Source organism: Zingiber officinale, chromosome 5A, assembly GCF_018446385.1.
Source record: "Zingiber officinale cultivar Zhangliang chromosome 5A, Zo_v1.1, whole genome shotgun sequence".
Lineage (NCBI taxonomy): Eukaryota > Viridiplantae > Streptophyta > Magnoliopsida > Zingiberales > Zingiberaceae > Zingiber > Zingiber officinale.
In genome coordinates, this window is record NC_055994.1 from 82,398,194 (window position 1) to 82,422,848 (window position 24,655).

Below are 24,655 nucleotides of genomic sequence, written 5' to 3' on the forward strand. Positions count from 1 at the left end.
TTGTTCAAAGACATTTATCATTATATGCTGCCAAACAATCGGACTCGAAGATATCCAAGTTACATATAGATACCTAAGGTACATATACAAAATGAAAGAAAAGAAAATTGAATAATTAGAACTTTACATGTCGAAAAAATTGTAGATCTACTCTCTTTTAATTGCCTGCTTCGATCCTTTCTAGGATTTCCAACCTTGTCTTCCTCTTCCAACCTTTCATGGTGGCAACGAGATTTACGAGTCCAGTTATCTGAGATTTACTGAATTCCTGGAAAACAAATATGCAGCAGAACTGAAATGATTCTGGAAATCAAACAAAGAGAATCTCACTTTGTTCAGCTTCTGTAAAAGCAAAATTCCTTACCGGATGAGTGCGAGCCCAGTGAACATATTCAGTCTCTGGGAGATAGTAGGCCTGTTCTCAAGGAAAGAGTAACAACTCGAACAAATCAAAAGTTTGCCATGATGAGACAGTATAAGTATTCGCAGAATTTGAAAGGGATATCTTGTGCTCACGGAATATCTTCCATAACATGCTTTTAATAAGTAATATTGAAAAGTTGGGCTTATCGCTAGCAACCTATTGAGATTGGGCAACAAAAGTGTTTAAACTGCTATCTAGATGATGCAAAAGCCCAAATGAACCCAGGATAAAGAATTAAAGATATTATGCCCAACATACCTGCAACATTAAATTTTATGAGTTTTTATGATCATGAGAAGTAACAAACTGAACTTGTTTTGCCAAGCTTAACCTTTCAGAAGCCACTAGAAGTCATGAGATAAATTCCTAATCTAGCTACTCTGCTCCAGATCCCAAGATCTAGAAATAGAGTGGATTTTAAGAAACTACCAGATATTCTTACTGAAAATTTGGTATCAGATTTTGCTTACAATGATTTTGTTTGCAAACCAAGAGAAGTTCCATTACCAGAACCAGACAGCTTGAGCCAAGTCCCTATTATCCCATAAGTTGGATCAATCTAACTTGTTAGTTTGGATGGCCTGCATATACATCCGTCTCCAGCACTCACTCAACCAATAACAAGATTTGTTATTGAACAGGACATATCCAGTTAGAGGTGATTAAAAAAAAGGATCTGATTTCAATCTAATCCTGAAATTTTGAGTCAACTTTAGGTCTTGAACCAGGTTTTGCGCTATTTGTTTTGAAATTTTGGGTTAGGTTGAAAATTTTATTGTTCCACTTGTTTCAAACCATTACTAATAACAAAACCAAAACAAACAAATTTCAATAATTATCATCAAGCCAGAACTGAATCGATCTAACTCCATGGTTTTAATTAGAATGACTTGTCCAGCACAATACGTTGATTATTGAAATCACAGTTTTGCTGTTTTGATAAAAACCAAACATAATCAGGTTGGCAAATTTTCCACAAGTAGTCAGGTCTCAAGTTGAGGATAATGAGTGTCTTGAACAAAAATCTCGGACACTGTAAACCTGACCAAGCCAAACCTCAAGCGCAACTTTTTATTTAGTTTATCATTGTCGCTACAGCACAACTCAACAGTGCCAACTTGGAAATTTTATAAAATTTAAGTAGTAGCATCTTAATATGGGATTGTGATAATGTCAAGTAAATGATTGACACAGCCATGAATGTTAAATATGAGAAACATATTTCTACATCTTTTTGAAATTCTCAGCAGGAATATAGTAGAATATATGCAATTCGTATGATCTTCCTGTAAATCTCAGAATCCATATACCTGAAATAGCTAACACGCAGGAAGGAAGCATAAAGTAAACACATTTACCTTGATAAATGTTTCCACTATCTGCAACTTTGGCTTCACATTTATGGTGACAAAATGTTGTAGTCCATTAATCAAGACCTGTAATCAGGAAGGGATTAATACCTCTTATATGAGATCTAGCATAAATAGCAGTTTGATAAACCTGAAGGTCGAGTGACATTAAAACTCTTCCTTCATCTGTGCATCTTTTAACACGTGATAGACCTTCAATAAGTGTCTCTGCGACATTTTCAAGTCCGTATTCCAAGAGGAGATCTTGAACCTGATAAAATCTCAATGTCAAAGTGGAAAAACAACAAGGATGAAATTCAAGTTTAACATGGGGTTAATCATATTACTCCCCGCGCAAAGCAAGGTTGAAGCTTTAGTGTGAATGGTTGCAATGTACAAGAATCAATTTGTCACAAAATGGATCAAGAATTCAGCTGATATTCTGGCTAATGAAAATGCACTTGAATTTGAAGTCAACATATTCATTTTCTAAGGTAAGCAAAACAATACATTGGTACTTAGCACACCAGTGAAAGATTCAAGAAAGGAATACAATTACAGTTACAGAGTCAAGTCATAAGGAGAAGCATGGCAACTGAATTTAACTGAAAACTGAACAGACTGCCCAAGTAAAGAAAGACCACTACCAATTTTGTTTTTCTTAAAATAAAAATATCTACTACAGCTACCTCCTTTGAAATCCCACCATGCATGAGCCTTGTTTTATAATGTTTGAATTCTCCCAATAACAAGTCAACATACCTGTTAATAACAAACAATAAGCATAGGAAAGAAATCCAGTGTCAGCAGCTTAAAAAAAAGAAAGATGTTTGATAACCAACAGATACTACACTTGTAAACCACATTGTAAACCATGTAGATTTGATCCCTTCTATCAACCAAATATGCAGGAGTTCTAATCTGGTACCATTACAATTTTTAGAAAATTGTATCAGTAGATTATTGGCGCCCCAAGCAGTATATTGAACCATCAGTTTGATACCAACCGAAAAGAACTGAAATTATTAGCATGCATTAAAGATGTTACCATGTAGTAACAATCCTTTTTAGGACCAACAGGTAGGTTACTAGTTTACCACATTTAAAATCATGAAGTTTACAACATGTATCATGTGAAAATACCACAAAGCTTTTACAAAAATATTTCCTATATAATTCTTGGATTAACATATGGATAAAAGTGTTTTAACAAGGAAACTACTTCCACTAGTTATGAGTTAAACATACGATGTTGCTATCTAATACTACATGAATAATTGAAAGATATATAGGATTACCTTAGATTGCTGTAACAAAGTAGAATTAAGCATTATTAGAATTGCTATGATAAACCAAACCCCGACAAATTTATAATCCAAGAAAATAACAGAAGTCGATATAATAATGATCCAAAGTATTCTCCATTTATTGCTTTGAAAATCAGTAATAGTTTGCTGTAAATATCTGCTTCAGGCCAAAATATGGGGAAAAACCATGCTCAAGGGCACAAGATTGAGCATGGAACCAAAAACCAAACAGTGGTTCTTCATTTAGTACCAACCCTTACATTCAGTTAGCTAGAAGATATTTCACATGCCAGGACAAAGCTTGCTTTAGGCCTAACATTCAGTGTGGAACTTGTATCCAATGAACAAAATTTCGTTCCGTGCCGGGCGGAACGGGCGAAACTTACCGTTCGGCCCGCGCACCGAAACCGGCACCGGACGGTCCTGGCGCCGCCGGAATCTTCGCCGGACTCCTCCGGCGCCGTCGGAGGCGTCGCGGGCGAGTCGCGGGCGCGAGCGAGTCGCGGGCGCGGGGTCGCGGGAGCAGGCGCGGGTCACGGGCACAGCACTGTGCAAAATTATAATTTAAATAAATTAAACAATTCCTATTTAATTGAGATATTTTAAAGAGACTTTCATGAACCCTAATTAAATTATCCCAACAAAATATAAAAATTCAAAAAATTCTAAAAAAAATTTATATATAAAATATAAAATATAAAAAAATATATTTAAAATTTTAAAAAAATAATCAATTTTATTAAATAATATTCTGAAATTATTTTTACTATTTTAAAATTTTTAAAAATTCTTTAAAATTCTAAAAAAAATATTTTTTATAAAAATTCTATTAAATCAAATTTATATTCTTATATATATTTTTTAATTATTTTATATTTTTTACTGATTTAATGTTTAAGTAAAATTACCGAAACCGTATCGGCACGGCACGATACGATACCGAAACCGTATCGTTCCGGTTTCGGACCGAAACCTCGGCACGGGTCGAAATTTTAAACCTTGCTTGTATCAGTAACATCATAGTGAATTTAAAAAGATATGCATAATGAAACCAATGAGAAAATGAATGAGCTCTTGCAGCAAAAATGAGATGTGGTTATGGACACTAAAGTGAGATGAATAATTAATGTTCATGGCACAAAGTTATTCTATCATATAATAATAAAAAAACACAGCTGAGTGATCTGGGAGTGGTTTCTAGGGTAGAAGCATAAAGTAAGTAATCAAGGAAGGCAAGAAGCAAAAATAAGAGAAAAAAAAGAACTGATAAATATGATGAACCAACCCATTGTGCTCAAAACCAAGCTCCTTCACCTCCCATTTTGCATTGGCAATCTTATCAGCGTACCTGCACAAACAAATGATCTAAATTACTACTTTGGCATGATAAAGAACAAGGATGTGGGATAAATTTTGGCTGCAAAGGATCTTAATTCTACAAGCAACGAATAAAATTAATTAACCAAAGCAATCTAATAATTTTAAAGTAACAGTTACATGTGTGTATAAGTCTAATCTCATATTTGGTCATTAGGTGTTATGTCATAGTCCTAAATATATGATAAATATGGGTATTAGGATTAAAAATAAAATGCAATTTAAGTCCTTTCAATTTGGTATCATAAAAGTCCAATCTAATTTTACGATTTTTTCTTCAATCCCCATTGAGGTTGCAACTTTGTTATGATGGCAACATCACCTCCCTCATCCTCCTCTCTCCATAAAAGCTTTCTCCCACCACATCCCAATCTCAACAAAGCCGTGGAAATACCCTCCCACATGGGTCCCACCGGCGTGTGGTGACGGATTTTTCACCTTTTGTAGAATTTCTTCCACCACATCTTCACGCTCTAGCTTAACATGATTTCCCATTATCACGCCACATGCAACTTCAACTGTTGATGGCAAATGATTTCTAGAGGCAAGGTTAAAAACTGATGACTAAATGAAAAGGGTTTCGGAGAAGCATTATATTTATGAAATTGGAATGAGTTGATACCCATTAATATGGAGAAGCATACGAGCTGTTGCCCTGTGAATATACTCGGTCAGATCAGGAACTGCATCCACCTGTCAAACAGCAGACTGTCATTCCATTCTTCAATGTAATGGACATCAATAGAATTAAAACAACAAATTTACAAAGTAGTTAACAATAAAACAACTGATTATTAATACGAGGCAAGAAATGAAGAAGAGAAAGAGGTAGGAAGGAAATTGATTGTTTGAGCATATGCAAATAAATAACCTGATTAAAGAAAAAAGACGTTACACAAGAAGCAAAGAGAAACAAAAAGGTGAAAGTTTGTGTACAAATTATTTAAAATTACCAGATGGATGAAAAACTCTTCTATTACACAAGCATTGTGCTGTGATAACATAGAATGGATATGAGCCTTCGATTTATGCAGTACTTGAGCAACTAATGATATGGTTTCAACAGAAGAACATCGTTCCTGTGACAGGCAGAATTAGAAGGAAATAAACATTACACGGACCAAATGGAAAAGAAAGCACTTGCACTACAAAACCAGCAATTGCTTATTCAAAACTAGGAATAGATCATTAAATAAATTACTTAACAGTAAAATATCCAGTGAATTGATGTCTAATAAGATATATTATCCAACGGAAATAAAAGAAAACACTTGTCAGTAAATCTTTTCTCCTACATAAAACTTGTGGTATTTGATAGTATAATTTAGGCTGGTAGATTGATATGTAAAAATTTAAGATTCTAAAGGTGCGCTTTGTTTGCATGTTTTACATTTTCATTTTTTGAAAAACGCGCATTTCTGAAAAATGGTGTTTGGTTTGCATTTTCCATGTCTGTTTTCTAAAAAAAAATAGATAGTATTTTCTGAAAAAATAGAAAATGACTAAAAGTCATTTTCTATTTTCTAGAAAACTCATGTTTTCTAGAAAATAAAAATGGAAAATGCGCAAACCAAACGCATCCTAATTTTGTTGAGGACATAGGTCAAGAAATAAGCTATTCATTGTGGTTGAGAACCTAATTGTAAATATAGAAACATCCAGGCTAAATATCTCAATCTTTTGTAATGTTTTGAAATATAGGTAGAAGGATGTACCTGGGTTAATTTCAATGCTATTTTCTGCATTATCTGAAAAAGTACCAGAGCCAACTTGACAACAAATAGGTAGTAAATTTTATATCATGCAAACTTCCATAAGCAACCTCCTGATCGGATGCAGCCTTCCTTCTTTTGATGCATGCCTGCAGTCTCTTGTCCAAGACTCCAAGTAGTACAGAAGCACAGTTAACGCATCTTACTAATCCTAGCAGCAGATCCACCCACAGCTAAAGAGATTATTTCTTTCCCTTCTCTCCAGATTCAGTCATAAAACCTCCACATTGAATTTGATTCAAGCTCAACTCAAATCCTAGCTAGCCTAGGCCTAATCCCACTCTAAAGAATCCCCCAGAAATACCCAACTAAAATCAATAGAGTCCAACTTACTCCAAATAAACCCCAATAAAAGCAAAGTTGCTTCAAATTAACCCCGTGAATCCAAAAAATATCAATTAATTTACATCAAGATATAAGTACCTGTATTGCATATGCTTAATGTATGGGTTTCTTTATTAAACAATGAACCTTTACATATCTCCCACCTATCACTTATCAGAGACTTTTGGGGTTCAATTTAGTTTCCCAATTTAATATCTAAAGTTAAGTATAAGATAATTTTAGGAGAAAATCTAAAAAAGACGGGAAGAAAGCTATTAATTAAATAAAATAAAAAAAATTCTTTTTTCTATAAGAAAATAAAAATGGAAGCACTCATATAGTCATGTGCAAGCTAGTGATAACCAAGGTCATTATAAATCAAAAGAGAAATTAGTACTGTTCTGTATGACTAATTATATTGAAATGCTCACATAAACATTTCCTCGTGGTTAAATATTACCCTTTTTTAGTATTATCAGAGACACCCTAAAACCTAATAAACAGTAGCTAGGTATACTGATTCAGTCTAGTCCTGTGTCACTGACCTTAGAAAGAATTACAAAATATCCAGATTTGGTAAATTTAAATAAACAATTATTTTCAGTTATTTTGATTTTTTATTTAAAAAAAAAAGGCAACAGCTTATTGAAAACATGCACACAATAGTTTACAAGATGAACCACACAATTCAACTAATTCAAAAAATATGTATCAAGATTTTGAAGATTGGTTCACTAAAAGAACCTATTTCTGAAGCCAACATCCAAGCTGCAATATTTAGGTTACAACTAAAAACTTTTATGTGGGAAAAGAGGCATTGCATCGATATTATTGCAAGATAACTATCACAATATATAAAGAACACAACACAATAACCAAAAACTAAACCATCCAATGTGAGACTATACCCACAAGATATAACTACTGACTTGTAGTAAACACATTCTGCAGCAGTACTATCTATGTTTAGTTTGTTGCATAAAAAATAAAAGGTTTAAAAAAAAATATGAGAAGATATGACTATTATGAAATGAGAACACAATACTAGTGTAGTGGTTGAGAAGCTCGACAAAGCAAAGCTTTGAAGAAATGACCATAGGCTGAAGCATGATGCAAGCATGATTTTTTTATATTTAATAAAAAAGATAACTCGGTGCACCAAGCTCCTACCAATGTGGGATCCCGGGAAGAGTCTATTGTACGCAGACTTATCCTATTTTGCAAGAGGTGGTTTCTGAGACTCGAACTAGTGACCTCACACAGTAGCAACTTTACCTTGCTTCAAGGCTCCCCTTCTATTTTTTATTTTTAATGAATTATAGGTATTTTAAAATTATAAAAAAATTATAGATATTATATTATTTAGGTATTTGAATGAAAAGGACAGCATGATGCACAAAGCTCTTGTCCCAGGGAAGGGTCTATGTAATACATCCTTACCTTACTTTGCAAGAGGTTGTTTCCGAGACTCGAACCCGTGACCTATAGGTCACACGAAGCAACTTTACCATTGAGCCAAGACTCAACAAATCAGAATTGAGATTTAGATAAATTAATAAATAAATTTATTTCTAAATTGTTTTAATTTTTTTTTCATGAACATTACCGAGCAAAGATAACTAATATTCAAGCCTGATCATTGATACATTTTATACTATTAAACAGTAAAAACAAGTTCTTATTGAGCCAAGTATTGATCTTGTTCACCAACATCCTATTCATTTTTAGCCCTAGAAGTAGATTTGAAAGGAAGATAGAAAAGAGTTTGATCCTCTGCCGTAAGAATAACCACTACTCAAGGAAGAAAGAACAACTTATAACTTAGGACTTATAAAAACTAGTATATATACAACAGATGTTAGATACCTTTAATCCAAATGAAGTGTTAGGTGCATGCCCAAAAAACGTGTTAGGAGGTGCTGTAGGCGTTACATCCATCTGTGCGAATGTTGGACTCATTGGGATAGGTGATGAAATTGAATGTAATATGTTCTGTGTTCTAATCCACTGATCACAATCTTGCATAATCTTTGACAAAGCTGTTTTAATTCGAGCTGGAAATGACAGATAAATATTTGAAATTAGCAACTATATCACACAGAATGTGATTCAGCTCTATCATGCTTAGGTAAAGAATTGAAGGAAAATATAACCACTTCTCACAAGGTAGAAAATCTGGTATGGGTTTCCCACTTTGACTAGCTTCTGGCTGACCAAAGGTCTCAAATATAAAATGATAAAATATACCAAACAATTGACAGATGCCCTGCAATAACATAATGAGCAAAAATATATATTACAAAACCATCAAACCTCTAGAACAACATAAAAAGCATATGCTTCAGCTTACCTTGAAAAACTCAACGTTGATTATTTCTAGTTTCTGCATAAGCCTAGCATACTTGTCCAACAACCTGATTCATGGGAGGGAGTAAGAAAATTCAGAATTATTAGTGATATATCAGTGTAATCAATATTCTAATGGATAAGAAGTAGCCCCCGGGCTACGGTGCAGTGGTAAGGGTGCTTAGTTGTCTTCCAGGCACTCATGGTTCGATTCCCAGCTACGACGTAATTGCAGGGATTTTTCCTCCAAATGGAACTTGCAACTAAGAGATGCTGGGCTTTTGGACTGCCCACCACAAATGCTTCCTGATTTACCCTGGTGGCCGGTGGAAAATTTCCGTAGGGCCGGGCCGGTCACCCCAGGCTCGACGTTACCCAACCTAGTTAATCATTTTTTTTTAATGGATAAAAAGTACCTTAAAAGATAAAGCGAAGACGCTGTCTGTGCTGAGATTTCCTCACTGCTCCAGGTTGAGGATTTTGTTCTGTTATGTATGGGTTTAGATATGCGACTAGGCAACTGACTATCCTCATCAATAAAGTCGGCAAGAAGATCTTCATTCTCATCCTCCATGACAGAACTACTTCCATTAGCCTGATCATTATAATAGCTCTTTGGAGATATATCATCATTGTGTGAAATACCAACACGTCCTTGGCCTAAATTTGAGGTTGATCCATTAAGTGATAAGATAGATCGTGGTGATTCCTTTGAGACAAATGTCAGCTTTGAATAAAATGGATTTTCCATCTGAAGCCAATAGGCAAATCCATTCTGTTTGCCAGAATCAACAGAATCATTAGTTCTCTTCAACTCAAGCATAGACATGGATGCATGACCTGGAGAAGGAGCAATCAATGGAGCCCCATCACCAACAAGACCAGCTAAATTAATTACTTGTAGCGTGTTCATTGACATCTTCACCCACGATTCTTTTTCTAGAATCATCTTAAGAGCCTGGTTGCAGAAAATATTACAAATCAGCCATTATATGTAACATGGCAAACTAGCAGCTAAAATAATAGAACATGAGATGACATGGCTCAAGATTTCAATGAAAATGGCATATACCATCGCAAAAGAATTACACATACACATAATATACAGTATGAAGATTAAGATATTCTAGATCATATACAAGCAACTACATGATGTTAGTTAATTTGTAAAGAACAACATAGGCACTTTCAGTTGGCAGATATCAATATATACATGAGAAATATGATTTAAACAATACATTATCTTTCTTTATCCAAAACAAAATCATGGTCTAATATTTCCCATAAACTACCATTTTGGCAATGAACTGATTTGTGGATGTCTTTTTGTTATGCACAATGACTGATAACTACCCAAGAGGATAACTGATTCTTGGATTGGAACGCTCATAACCACATGGAAATTAGGTCCATCTGAAAAGGCTTATTTATAGATAAACTATGATGTTACACAAGTTAACTAGATGTGGCGCTAGAGTCAATTGCAAGAATCAAAATATATAAACTATCACCAATGTTTCAATTTCATACTGGACAATTTTTGCTCCAAACAGACGCATCAATTTATAGCAATTATTCAATCTATGTAATCAACTCATTACTTAAACACACCCCATGGCCTACAACTAGAGAGAATTTCACTTAATAAGAGACACAAATAAGCTCGACTCATTTACAGAATAATATAAGGTTTTCATGTCTATCATATGAGATCCTTATCAATGGCAACTTCCAAAATACATATGATTGAGACAGTGGAAATGGATAGCATTCAATACAACATGAGATTGTACTATTTATTTTAGGCAAAAAAAAAAAATTGCAGCCAAAAGACCTTTAATAAGGCAGCTAGACGTGTATCAAGATGTCACCTATGCCCGACAGCTAATAGCTGTAGGTAAATTCATCTTTAATTGTTTAAAAAATACTGTTCTATAAAGCATTATCATAGATAAAAACTTCTTATTGATACAAAAGTACCCTGCAACAACACTGAATGCATAAGGTAAGTTGATTGGCATGCTAAATCTTCACAGAAAACAAACAGACAAAGACAAAACTTGAGAAACAAAGTTGTAAAACTCAGCAATGCTACCAAAAAAAAAACTGTCGAACATAAAACATATGGTTAATGCTGTCAAAATTGTGCATTTTGATGAATGGAGCAGTGACCAATAGCATTGCTTACAAAAGGTGAAGTCTCAAGCAGATTAATTATATTAAGTCTTAATATCAAATAAATAGACCAAGAGACATGGTGAGAAAAAAAAAGAGTTCAGTATAAATAAGAAAATCATGTCAAAAATCATATCGTTATTGAAGTCTGCATCTTCTTGAATGAGTGGCGGCAGACATTCATGATCCCGCATGATAGTAACAGAACGGTGAGTATAGATGTAGACAATACAAATCATAACAACAGATGAATCTCCATAGCAATGTAAGTTCAAAAATCAGTAAAAAAATGTATCATAAAAATCCATACAAATGACAATCAAGGACTTCAAATTCTAATTGTCCAACACCAATCTTAGAGTACAAGAGATTAAGTGACAAGTTAACTTTGGCACTGATATTACAGAGAGTCAACATTATCCTATGCAAAGCCAGACTGAGAAACAGTTTGAAAAATTCTTGAAAAACTATCAATTTTCTTAAAGATTTTATCCATTTATTCTGTGTACATGACTTGATCAAGGTCACCACAGAAATGTTAATCCCTTGCAAGCACAGTTACTGAAGGAGATCCAAAGTATCCAATCATCCAAGGCTTATACATTAATATGTAAATTTATCGTGTCTCAAGATATTACACATGTTTTGAATGTTGAAATAGAAATACAATGGTAATCTTCTATATTTTTATGGCATATAAGTCTACAGATAAACCCAAAATACTCACAGAAGGAAGATAACATACTGAACCAACTACATAATACCAAATAGCATTCAACCAAATTATGACAACATTTCATTTTAAAGTCCCATAAAGCTAAATAAGATACTCAACCAGAAGACATAAAAGTCAATTGAAGTAATATACATAATACGACATCACTGTGCAACATTACGTACATACACATTTTGACGGTGAAAGGATGCCAAATAACTTTCGCAAGTAGTCTTCAATTTCTGCCTGAATTCAACAGCCTTAGTGCCACAGAATGCTTCACCAGCTAAGATAAAAATATTGAGATCTTCGTAGTTCCGTAAGAATTGGTAAGTACTGGTTGAGCAAATAGCAGAAGAAGAAAGCAAAACTGAGACACGACTTGAAGTCAGTTGCCACAGATTTTTTCTCCCTTTTCCTAATGTGTGAGAGACAAAAGCTGTTGCATCCTTTCTCAACTGGTAGAAAGGAGAATCACAAGCTGAAGTGGCAACCCCAGCCTCACTTAAATTAGTTGGCCTTTCCATTGTAGAACTACAAGAACTTTGTGGCATGGTATCTGGACTTGTGGTGGTTACATTGTTTGGCACAATAATTCCATCCATCTGGTTAGATGACATAGGTGCATAGTCAATATGCTCGATTGAGTGAGTTGGAACAATGGACATTGAATCAGGTATAGATCCTTCCAAGTCATGTGATGTGCTACTTTTCTTCAGATCAATGTCAGGCTTCTGGGAACCTAAGACCTACCATATGAAGAAAAGTTTACAGGTAATGTACAACCTTGCAATGTGAAAATGGAAGCCGAGGCAATACATTCAATATAAAAGACAATTAAAAAGTGGAACACCAATAAAATCTCCAAAAGTTATATCATAAGCTGACAGACGCCTATGCATGAAAATTCTGTCAAAATATAAAACCCTGTATTCTAAAACTAGTAAAAAAATTGCTTGTGCAAAGGTCTCAACTTATCTTGCCATCATCATCAAAATTGTGTTAGTCCCAATAAAGCTGGATCTTAATCCTCTAATAAACACTATCCGATGCAATATCACTACTAATATTCAAATCAATTAAATCACCTTTTATTATATGTAAAAAAAATTCATCTCTCTCTCTACCACTTACACCTTACACTTTTAACACTGTTCAATTAACTTATCTTGCCATTGAATCTATTATTCACCTTAGACATATCCACACTATCTCAACCTCTTTTTTTATTACTTTATGAAACTATTAGAAGTAGAACTAATTACTCTTGGATAGTAATCTTTTTTATTTTATCCTCTCTAGTAACACCACATAACTATTTCAGTGTCATCTCTGATTCATTAGATTCTCATGTGTATTGTTTCCTGATTAACCAACACTCTATTCATGATGGAAAATAACAAAATCTTACGATAAATACTGATCACACAAGATTCCAAGATAATAAAAGCTATTCTCCATTTTACAGATTATATCTTCATCAATATCACAGATTTTCCAATAATAGTACTATGTTATCTCAAATAAGCTTTGAATAAATAAATAAACAGAAACTTCAATTCGAGATTTCAAACCTTATGTTCAATAGAAAAATAAATAAACAATTAGTGACTTCTTGTTGAATAAGCTTTGAATTACTATTTACATCAAAATAGAGTGTGTAAGCATTGTATAGAATTGAAAAGTGAAATCATAGGGTGTAACTTCAGTATTAAGGAGGCTGATGCATAAACGCTTGAACCCATAAAACAAGAAAGGCTGTAGACTAAAGTAAATTGATTGTGGAACTAAGATCATGAGAGTGGATCTATGGATCCTCTAATAGTTGTCCAGGTTAAGTTTACTCCACTTGCTTCATTAGCCTTCCCTTCTTGATGCACAAAATTAGCAGAAACCAATAATCTACATTTCCTTTAATAATCAAAGGCCAGTAGTTAATGCAAACAAGCCTATTACTAGCAACAATAGAGAACCACTACACAGACCAACACCAAACAGAAATATAAGCCTTTGTCTTAGTTGCTATCCAATGTCAAGGAGATGTACTTAAATCAATGTCTATGACAGAAAAAAGAAGATAGAATCTAAACCTTTATACATTAGTAGGATTTCTCTTCACTAAAAGGGCTAATATTGGACATGGAACACCATAGCAGCAATGATACTTGAAATTACAATACATACAATGCAAAGAAAGCAGTTTGCTTGAGACGAACCATAACCTGTGTTTTGATAAATTCTATTTTTCCTAAAGAAAATAATACATCAACAGAATTTGTATCAAGAAAATCAAAAACAAATATGGCAAGGAAAATTTACAGGAATATTAAGTCAGGCTCTTTCATCAGTTAGGTACTCGACAAGACAATTAGATGTGTTATGTCTCCATCCATCAAAGTAGGGACCAACTAGCAGTTTGCAAACTGGCATTGATCAATACATGCTTACGGGATAACAGGCTTTACAAGTTGACAACACTAAAAACTTAATAAGAAAAACTAGTTCAAATTCATGATTTGGCAGGTACGCATTGACTGGTATGTGGTAGTAGTACACTATGTATCAACCAGAATTACACATCCATCAAGGTAAAACTAGGCAGCAATTAAACTGCCATGGTGAAAAGACTCAGCGTGGGTGGCTGCATCATTTATTTATGCCATTTCTTTAAAAAAATTCAGGCAATTACTTTGTAGCAAAAGTCCGTAAGTATAAAAGTGGGAGAAGAGTAATAATTGGTGGAAATCTAACAAAGAATGAATAAATCTAACCAGTACCAAAAGATTATAATTAACTAGGGAGTCATCTAAAAAACTTGTCCAAGAACCAAGGAACCAGATACATGCAAACAATAGTTGACATGTGCACATAACAACAACAAGAAACACATTAAAAAAGAGCAAAGCAAATGGACCATGCTAAATGCATGAATTTCAATTTTTGGTATTCTGGTAAATAAAAGAGAAGGACCAGCTAAAGAAGATGAAAAAGTTATATATTGCAAAATATTATATAGATAATACAGATAATTGAAGGTGATGACAGCAAAGGATATACATTCTTACCTTTTCTTGTGAATGAAAGCTCATAATAGAGTAATATGAACACATTAACCTAAATAAGACATCCAAAGTTCTCAACAAACACTGACGAAATTGAGATTCAGGTATCTGAATGCAGAGATCACTGTAAGTGAGTCTGAAACAAGAAACCTATTAGGCATTTATAAAATTCATATGCATACATAGCAATGTGCAGAGAGAAAATTTAGCTAAAAAGACGCACCTACTTGTCAGCGAAGGATTTCCAATTTCCTGTAATAAAATTTACTGATTAGTAACTAGTAATCAAAAGGAAGACCTTACAAATGCAACAAATTCACAACATCAGCAAGCTATTAGAGGAAAAACAAGAGTAAGCAAATACAAGAGGAGGATACAGATTTACAGATAGACATCAATTCAGACTATTGTAAGTCAAAGTACAGCAATTCCTCCACTGCAAACCACTTCTGACCCTTGGGTGGCAGCGAACAAGCACATCTCATACTTCAACCAATTACAGTTTTACACTTCAAAAAAGTAAACAAAGCATGGAAAAGGGAAGCGTTTTTTATCTTCTATATCATCTCTAATTTTAGATTGAAGGAATTTGACAATATAACTTGCCGTGAAATGTCCAATTAGAGTTATTTCCACATGCAGCAACTAGATTGTCTCTCCAAAATAAAGATTACTTTCCAATGATGATTGAACAAAACCCCTAGCATTCAGGCTAAATGCATATATTCTAAACCTAAGGAGTTGATTGAACTGCTCAGATCAGAAAGAGTAAACATATTATAGAAACACATTAACAAACATAAAATCAAATGCATATAAATTGGTGACACGAAGAGGTAACTTATAACCCTACTTTGAACATTTCTAAAGCAGCAAATGCAGAAAGCATTATGTTGAATGTTAAATAATATAGAGAGTTAGACCGAAGAATCATAAACCAGTACAGAAGGCATAGAAAATTCAAAATTTTCAGTTAATCTTTCCCAGAAAGTAATTTGAAAGAGGGAAAAATCATTAAGATAAAGAAAGGAGCCTCCAGTAAAAAATTTCATAAAATCTGAAGTTTTTCTTAACATCAGATAACAATTTGCAGTTTGACATGTAGAATTCATTTAATTCAACAAACAAAGAGTCATCTTAAGTAATTAACATTAGTGGTGAAGCTAGATGGTTACTGGAACACAACACTGAAAGATCAAGGTTATGTCTCTGAGATGTGGAACTTTTAATGTATTTCTCATGAACCTATACAAAATCAGAAAAGTTCTGTAATTAATGTGGCACCCAGAAACTTGAAAAGAAATAGAAGAAACAGAAGTGATTACCTCTGATATCATATCTTTCAACACAGAATGTGTTTGAGAGAGAACTTCCTGCATAAAGAAACTCTGAATTTTCTCACCAAGACCAGCTATATCTCCCATCAAGGCATAAGCATCAATTGCCTGCAGAGGATTGAATTCACAGAATTAGTAAAAAGAATTGTGCCTGAACAAGGAAAGCCCACTTGGCAAGAAGTTAAGATGAAAAATGAAAATCAGTATAATAATAATAGTTTTGCTCAGACTACGAAAGGGTTTGTTGATCAGTACTCTAAGCCAAGGTACAAAGATATGATTCATGGTGATAAAAAAAATGTAAAATAATAACTATGCTAATTTGTTGGGTTGAGAATGTCAGTTGTTGCATTATATTAGATAATTTACAAAAATACAGAAAAGGGAAGCCGAAAGAAGAAATTATTGAAAGAAATACAACTTAGTTGTCAGATACTAACAGTTACATAGCTTTCTTCTTCAAATGCCCTGCAAACACCCAGCAAATGTGAATCTAGCTTTTGAATTGTCCTAGCAAGCCAAGCCTGCAGACATATAGGCATGAAATGTCAAATTATCATGCAAAGAGAAGGATACAATAGAAAAGAGAAATTACAAGTACTTCTTACTGTGCATCTACATTATTGCCAAAACTAAGTCCAAGAAAGAAGAGCTTGTGCTCACAATGAAGCACATGTTATCAGGTTTTACCATTGTTGAATCATAAAATGAAGTGATATCCTAGAATAAACTGAAAATTAGTACACTAGATCATATCTCTAACTTTCTCATCTTATGGTATTGGCATTCATTCAGCCTTCTCCACCAAGGACAAGTATTGGTTCTAATTTTCAGTTTCTTCAAAAGCAACAAAACTATATTAGTATATTGTGTGAAATTTCAACCAAATATCTTGCATCCTAAACAATCCAATCCTTGCAGTAATATAGTCAAAGCAGTAAACCAGCTGAAAGACCAGAAGTAGTACAATTTCAACTTACAGCATGTAAAAGTTTGAGGAAGCCTTATACATTATTTAGAGTTTTTAGAGGTGTCAATAGCAACCACTGAAGAACTTTGTACCTTGGTCTAAACTTTCAACCACCAAACTTTTCTCATTGCACAATTTTGAATTTATACCAATTATAAAATCCATTGCCATAATTGTTACCACTTGCTTTATTGTTCTCAAAATGATTATGCAATCAATGAGTTTTAAGCTTCTAAGCCAAAAGGTTAGAAGTAAAACAAGTTACCAAATGAATTTGGCAAATGGACTTGCAAAGAAAACTAACCTCAACTCCATGTCCCATCTCTTGAATAACAGAAAGCTCAGAGTAATTATCTAAAATTTGCAGATACTCAGGTAACAACTGAAATGCCTGTAACAGGACAACGGCCAGGTCATAAGAAGGAAAATTATTCAGACAAGATAACCACACAGAGGTTGTGTTTGTAGCATAGAACTTCTAATTTAAATTTAAGCATGGAACAGGATAACACCATAAAAACCTGGAATAGCAAACCACCTGACAATACTTTCCATTTTCAACAAGAACTTCTAGGTCCATCTGCATGTCTATTGAACGACGAAGTTCTGTAAGAATTGGGATCATATCCTGCAGGACATATGAACCCAAGGATGACTTAATTATACAATGCCATCTAACAATCTGGCCAAAAATTAATGGCCTAGAAAATCAAACAAAATGTACAAAATGATAAGAAATTTTAATGGTAATAATAATCTATGTGGAAAACAAAGAAATAGAAGTATGGAGAGATCAACAACGGACTAACATGAAGACTTCCAAACATAATGGGAGATGATAAATATCTTTTAATGTAAGAAACCTTGATTCAGGTAAACTATAACAATCTTTCTGTCTTTCAAAGATGTCAAGGACCTGCAATTAAGGTCATTTAAATTGTATTGAGTTTTTGAATTTTAAATAAAAAAAGATGAAGCAGTGAACAAGGAAATGTCACAAACAATGACAAGTCCTTTGATTTATTTTCTAAAAAAAGATTTCCCTATTTGAAATCCTCGGAGTTACTTGAAAATAAATGCTGCAGACGCAGAGTTATATTATACTACTAATACAGATGGCCATTTTACATAAGTAATTGAAAATAGGAAGATAAGTCATATAAGCTAAACATTCCGACAACTTCTAAACAAAAATCCTTCTTGTCAGTGATAAGTGGCAACAATGTCAAAAAGAAGTTTGCAGAAAAGGAAGAAATAGTGAAGACATTAGATGCCAACCAGTAATGCTTGTTTCTTTCTTGACATTTTATTGACAACAAGATCTCTTGAAACCTCATTTATTGATGAAGTTAAGTGTCGCCGCCCATTCTGTAAGAGTAGACATGCAAATAAACATCATATCATTTCAGCAGACTTAAGCAAGGAAAATAACTAACAACAAATGTATAGTCTTCATATAGCTACCATGCAGATGACATTCGCAACTTTCAAATCTTGCTCCAGCTCGGTCACTAACTGCATTCCCTTCACTGACCAAAGAAGAATCAAGAGAAAATTTTAAAGTACACTTAAGAAATAGGTTAAGTTAATTCATATCATTGTCAAGCAAACATAATGAATCAAGAAAAATATCATACCAAGAAACCATGCTTAGAAAAAGTAGAATTTTCGATAAAGAAAAATTTGTCCAGTGTCCAATAAAATTTAGTTTCCATAAGCACAAGATTTTAAAAATTGTTCTATTCTAATTGGCGTAGGCAAAACTTATTATTCTGTCAGCCAACCAACATGCTGAACAAGCTTGAAACCATGACTAACAGCAACAATTTTGTGTGAGTTTTCCATGGGATCCAGAGAAGGTGACAACTTCACCCGATACTTCATCAAGATCCTAAGAAAGGTAGCAACTTTGCATGAGGTTCACAATGACAATGACGGCTCCCTGCAAAGTGTGCTAGGCTGCCATGAGGCCACAAGAAGTTTACAATTTCACACGGAGTTCACAACAACAGAGGCAACTTCTCATGAGAGCACAGAGATGGCGTCATAAATCCTCCTCCCTTATTCCTTCCTCTTCTTGGTGCCTCTAGCACCATGTGTCAACACAACACCGATACCAAATCGATCCAATCAATGAATCAAGGAGCTAAATCCCAGCTCAAAATGATATTTCAAATCTAGCACGAGCATATCTAAATTTAAAATGACTCTTCAAAAGTGAAAATTTGACTATATGTATGCTATTTGTCATGTATAATTGCTCATGCTAAATTGCTAATACTGAAGTGCAGATGACTAACTGAAGCCCTTGGATTCTTAACTCTATTCAGTTCCACCTATTATGATTTCAAAGAAACCAAGACCACTTTATCATTCGGTAACTTACAACACCATGATGCTAATGGATCAAAAATAAGATACAAAGACATAGACAATATAAAACTATGTTCTGCTGAAAGTCATGTGTATCTTCAGTTGTATGAAAAATAATTGAAAGATCAGCATCGTTCTCACTATCCTAGAGTCCAGAAACATACCCATCTCTTCATGGTGCTCCATGACATGATGTGACAACTGCTCTGATATCTTATCAAGTTGTGCCAACCTAAGGGTTGACTACAGTATCAGGAAAAAAAATTCACCAAATCAGGAGGTTGTAAAAATGCCCATAAAGAGGAAAAATATATATAATAGAAACATGTATTACAGGAGTGGCACGTAGAAAATAAAATAGACATGAAAGCATATCAAAACAGAATCAGTGAATGTTGAGCTCAAATAGCAGCCATATAACTAAACAGATTTGTGACTACTAATACAAGTTCAACAAACGCATCACATGATTTATTTTCCTTATATTTCAGATTATTTCAATGGCTCATTTGACAGTGATATATGGTATACACGAGAACCAAAGTCAAGCATCTTTAATCTGGACCAAAACTTCCATCTCGAACACAATGTTTTCTGTGCATCAATGAAAAGAATGGCTGTCTGATCCCACTACTTAAAACCACAACTTATATTTGTATAGAACTTAAATTTTAACTAAATTGTAGGATCACACAATCATTTAATCTGATTGTAAGATGCAAGTTTGTAAGTCAATGATTCATCCTAAATTAGAAAGGGATTTGGATAAGCATTAGCCGACCCCACATGGTGGGATAAGACTAGGTTGTTATTATATTTGGACAACATGATTGACATATCAAATGTTTACATCAACTGAATATTTAACTGGTCTGTAAATTACTATTATTAGTTCAAAGATATTCATTACTGAGGAATGGATATGCATCCATAAACTGTATAAAACCATGAAATTACCCAAGCACAAGCTGCCTGCTTTGGAAAACTATACTCCATGACATAAAGCGTACAATTGATAAAAGAATAGCAAAAATATAACAAAACAGGTAATAATATTAATGATCCCAGAAGTTATCAGTAAATTAACAAAATCCCTTTTTCTATGAGGCAAATTTTCAAATATCTAAACAACAAAATGAATACTTGAACGAACCAACCTTTTTATCAAAGTAGGTAGAATCAAGTTCTTCATCTGGAAAGTTTTCCAGGACATATCCAACTGGATCAAAATCCTGCAGACAAAATCATCATACCTTTTTCTTTTTGCTCATAGAGAACACAGTTAGCATTTAGCCACTTACAAAAGGAACTACTAGTAAATAAGCATTAGAATATTACTAGCAGAACAAGGACAGGAGGACATCATGACTCAGACAAATGTGAATAATGTATGTACTAGAGAAAATAGTATCAAAGCAAAGTGATTTAGTCTTTCAAGGGAAAGCCTGATGCTTGAACCATAAGATGACCATGACTGGAGCATTCACCATAGGATATGGAGAGAAAACCAGCCTAATGAACAAGACTCAGCATACTAACATGAGAAGAGAAAGTGTTACACCATACCAAACCGTAAGCAAATTGAACTTACAACTAAACGTAAATGGAACTAATAGTTACAACAGTAGATAACAAATTCCCTTGATTTCGCCAAAATAAAATCTCATACAGTCATTGGTTAGCCCTCGCATGAGCTCACTTATGGCGTCCAAGGGGACAATAAAGCAATTTGGAGGCCTTTGCATCCTCAAATTTGAGAACTCTTGTTAGAAATAAAACCTCATCATTAAATCATTTTGGAGGCTTTCAAATCTTTTAACTTATTATTAGTATAAATTCTAGCAACAAAGTAGCAATTCTTTCATGATGATTCTCAAGAATAGACAAGTTCCAACTACTTGGAAGTAGGTGTATAGTTCTATCCCGCCATGAAGCCAATGTAAGGCTATATTGCTAGTGCTGCCCAAGTGTTTCAAATCACTCAAAATTGTCATATAGATTTCTCCTTTATCTTTTTTCAGCTCACACGCCTCCATTCTGAACACTTATGTAATCATAGATTCTATCATTGTTTTAAACAAGGCAATATCATTGGATTTGTTTTATCTCTATTTATCATCTACTAGAGCTAACTACTTCTTGATTGTATACTTTTATCTCAGCTAGTGGCAGGGGCAAAAAAAAATAAGGATTGGGAAGAAATATTAATACTTCATATTTTATGACAAAATTTTCAAATTTTATAAAAGATTTTTAGAATGCTGGGAGAAGGAACCACCCCCGTCTATTTGCGTCTGTCCTTGATCACAACATTATCATCTTTGCTAGCTAAACTTTTTTATGAGTTTGTTTCCTCATTGACCAATCCATACCATATCTCATAAATCATTCCTAGTAAAAAAGTGCACAAGCACATTTATTCTCATCAATGATCTTGAGGGTGCAGGAAACAGCACAATCAAATTTCTAACAGCAGTTATTTGAGTTAAGCAACCATCTACACTTTGCTTCCCATTGCTTGGGTTTCCTTTTGACCCAAAACTATAAAATTTATTTGTCATTTCAGGGAAAGAGAATCTAGTTCTTCAATGGTTTTATAAATAAAGTATCATATTCCTCTAGTCTAAATCATTTTCCAAAGATCTATAACTAAATTGAAATGCTTAATTTGGATGATATTGGCATCTTAAATTACTTTACCATGTTACTTTTTGATGATTTAGCAATCTAGTCAGGAATTCTGACTTTGTAGGACATACAGAACCTAAATCATAAATGGAAATTAGATGATAGTTATTGAAGACTGGAAGAAAGTTCATAAGTGTTTAAACATGCATGTCTACTTTGCATAACAATAATATTAAATAGAATAAATGGGTTGTGGACATTTCAGATCCCAGGTTAAGACTTCTTGGAATTGATATAAATAAGAACAAAATCACAATGCAGGAAAAAACATACCTCTTCATAGAACTCCTCCTCAAGATCATCAATAGATTTGCTATTATAAATTGATGCTGATTCTTCTGAGCTTGATAGTCTATTAACTTTTTGATAGGGTGGTATGGCAGCGAGAGCATGAGCAATAGCAGCTGCAGCTGCTGCTCTAGCAGGAACCTGAATCATAGAAAGAATAATATATGAAACATCTTAGAGCAGTTCTGTTTTCTAGAAAAAAGACAGCACACAGATACTGGATAAACTCTAGCAAAATATGAGACCCAAACTTTGAATTGCTAACTTCCTGATTAGATTTGAGAGAATTAAACTGTTATATAGAATGATCCATCAAAAACTACAAACCAGTTTAGAGTTTAGACTATGTCATATGGAACATGAACTGATTTAGGATTTGTGCACAGGGAAAAGTATGTATTGTTTGAAAACTTGAGAGAGAGAGAGAGAGAGAACCTTTACACTTCATAACAGAATCACCAAACCAAGAGCTCTACAGAAATGACCAATAGGAATTCACTGAATTATTTAACAAAAATACTAGATCAGATACACAGACTTAGCGAGGGCTGTCTCTTCCATGTGCTAATGGGCCCAAAACTAGCATGTCTCTTGATACAGAAATATAATACATTCTTACAACGATCAAATGAGTTACTGTTCAAATTCATCTCAGCCGGAGCTCTATCCTATCATGCCTATCTGGGCTCAATTTTTTTCTCAGCTATGCATGAGTTTACTAGCAACTAATAGAAGTGTATGGGCTTTAGATATTTTGTAACCCGAACGTATTTAGAGACAGAGAATTGCATGAGAAGGAATCATTCGTATTGGGGTGGATGGAAGGGAGTACGCCATTCCAAGCAGGTGAAAGTGAGGGAAGAAACGTGGGAGCGACTAGGGGACATAGGAAGGCGCTGCTCACCGATAAGGTAGAAGAGCCATTCTCGAAGTAGAGGAGGATTTGGGAAATGGTTTGGAGGTTGTCTTTGGCATCCTAAGCATAGCGATCGGAGTTAAAATAGGAAACTCAATCAGCAATATCTAGCCGAAAGTTAAGAAGAAATAAATTCAACTAAAAATCCTCATTCTGCGAGATGAACTCAACTGGCACTGCACAAATTTGAAAATGTAAGGCGATAAATATTAATCTTGAGCAGACCAAGCTCGCACTCACCTCGGGCCGATCAGAGGAGGAGGGAAGAAGTCCGAGAGATCTAGCGGATCGCACGGAGCTGAATATCTTCTCCCCGACCTTGGAGAGATCCATTCCTCCCCCCTGGATGAAGAGCAAGGGGAGGAACAGGAGGGGCCCTGGGGTCTCAAACTCCGAGATCGCGCGGTCTCCGTCGAGGAACGATGGAGGATTGCCTGCCTGATCTGGGCGCATCTCAGCTGCAGCAGCCAGAAATCAGAGTAAGCCAGCCAGCGCTCCTCGATCCCATCGCAGGATCACGACGACGGAGACGGCGACTCGATCCAGTGCTCCAGCAGCATCCGGTACCGGCTGCGACAGGATCCGAGGTGTAGAAATCGAACACGAGCCTCGATCACCGGCACTGTCCGCCGGAATTCGTTTCGGAAAGGAAGAGAAGCAAGCGAGATTGGCAGCGGACGATGGTGGCCGAGGTCGTTCTTCGGAAACGGAGACCCTACGCCGTCACTTGACTCACATCCCTACCAAGAGCCGAACACGTGTATTGCACGTGAGGACATGGACGTGCCATCTTACCTGTGTATAAGTAAATTTTGCTTTTAAACCATTCATTTATTTTTCTACAGCGTGTCTGTTTCGTATTTTTTCTTATTACACATCACAATAATTTGTATCTGTCATCTATCCTTGTAAATTTACTCTCCTCACTAGCACTATAATAAATCTGTCACTTCTAGTTAACTAATGTAAAGAAATATATTTTCAAAAAAAATATTTAAATCTAAGATAAAATACGGGGTTTTTCTTATAATAACTTAATTTTAAATTTAATTTAGAAACATTTATTTGGACAATGGAGATTGCATATATAAATAAAAGCTTAGAATCTTAAGGTGATCATTGTTTTCAATTGTAATAAATAATTTTTTTTTATGTTTTTGTAAGGTTAGAACCAATTTTTGTTGATAGAGGAATTTTAGATATAAACATATATATTTAACCATAATTTTCAA

At 34.4% G+C, this 24,655-nt stretch overlaps 1 protein-coding gene across 1 annotated transcript; it reads right to left on the reverse strand.

The window, feature by feature from the left end:
• On the reverse strand, nucleotides 1-24,148 carry LOC121980753 (syndetin-like). The gene is made up of 25 exons (XM_042532948.1): nucleotides 23,664-24,148; nucleotides 22,493-22,648; nucleotides 20,689-20,763; nucleotides 19,696-19,774; nucleotides 18,623-18,687; nucleotides 18,437-18,526; nucleotides 17,697-17,786; nucleotides 17,463-17,549; nucleotides 16,629-16,712; nucleotides 16,177-16,296; nucleotides 15,075-15,103; nucleotides 14,855-14,987; nucleotides 11,975-12,538; nucleotides 9,316-9,857; nucleotides 8,904-8,967; nucleotides 8,717-8,819; nucleotides 8,420-8,607; nucleotides 5,411-5,536; nucleotides 5,080-5,150; nucleotides 4,366-4,428; nucleotides 2,463-2,535; nucleotides 1,925-2,044; nucleotides 1,783-1,860; nucleotides 365-415; nucleotides 1-268 (listed from the first exon to the last, which is right to left on the reverse strand). Exons 1-25 carry the CDS (start codon nucleotides 23,874-23,876, stop codon nucleotides 158-160), a joined length of 3,375 nt encoding a protein of 1,124 aa, XP_042388882.1. The 5' UTR covers nucleotides 23,877-24,148; the 3' UTR covers nucleotides 1-157.
• Nucleotides 24,149-24,655: the final 507 nt, after the last annotated feature.

Excerpts from the sequence above, each read along its gene's own strand:
- LOC121980753 (XM_042532948.1), bottom strand. The coding sequence starts at position 23,876 with ATGCGCCCAGATCAGGCAGGCAATCCTCCATCGTTCCTCGACGGAGAC. Across the intron at positions 22,649-23,663 it reads CCTCCTCTGATCGGCCCGAG|GTTCCTGCTAGAGCAGCAGC; the intron begins GTGAGTGCGAGC and ends TCTATGATTCAG. Across the intron at positions 16,297-16,628 it reads AAGAAGAAAGCTATGTAACT|GCAATTGATGCTTATGCCTT; the intron begins GTTAGTATCTGA and ends AATCCTCTGCAG.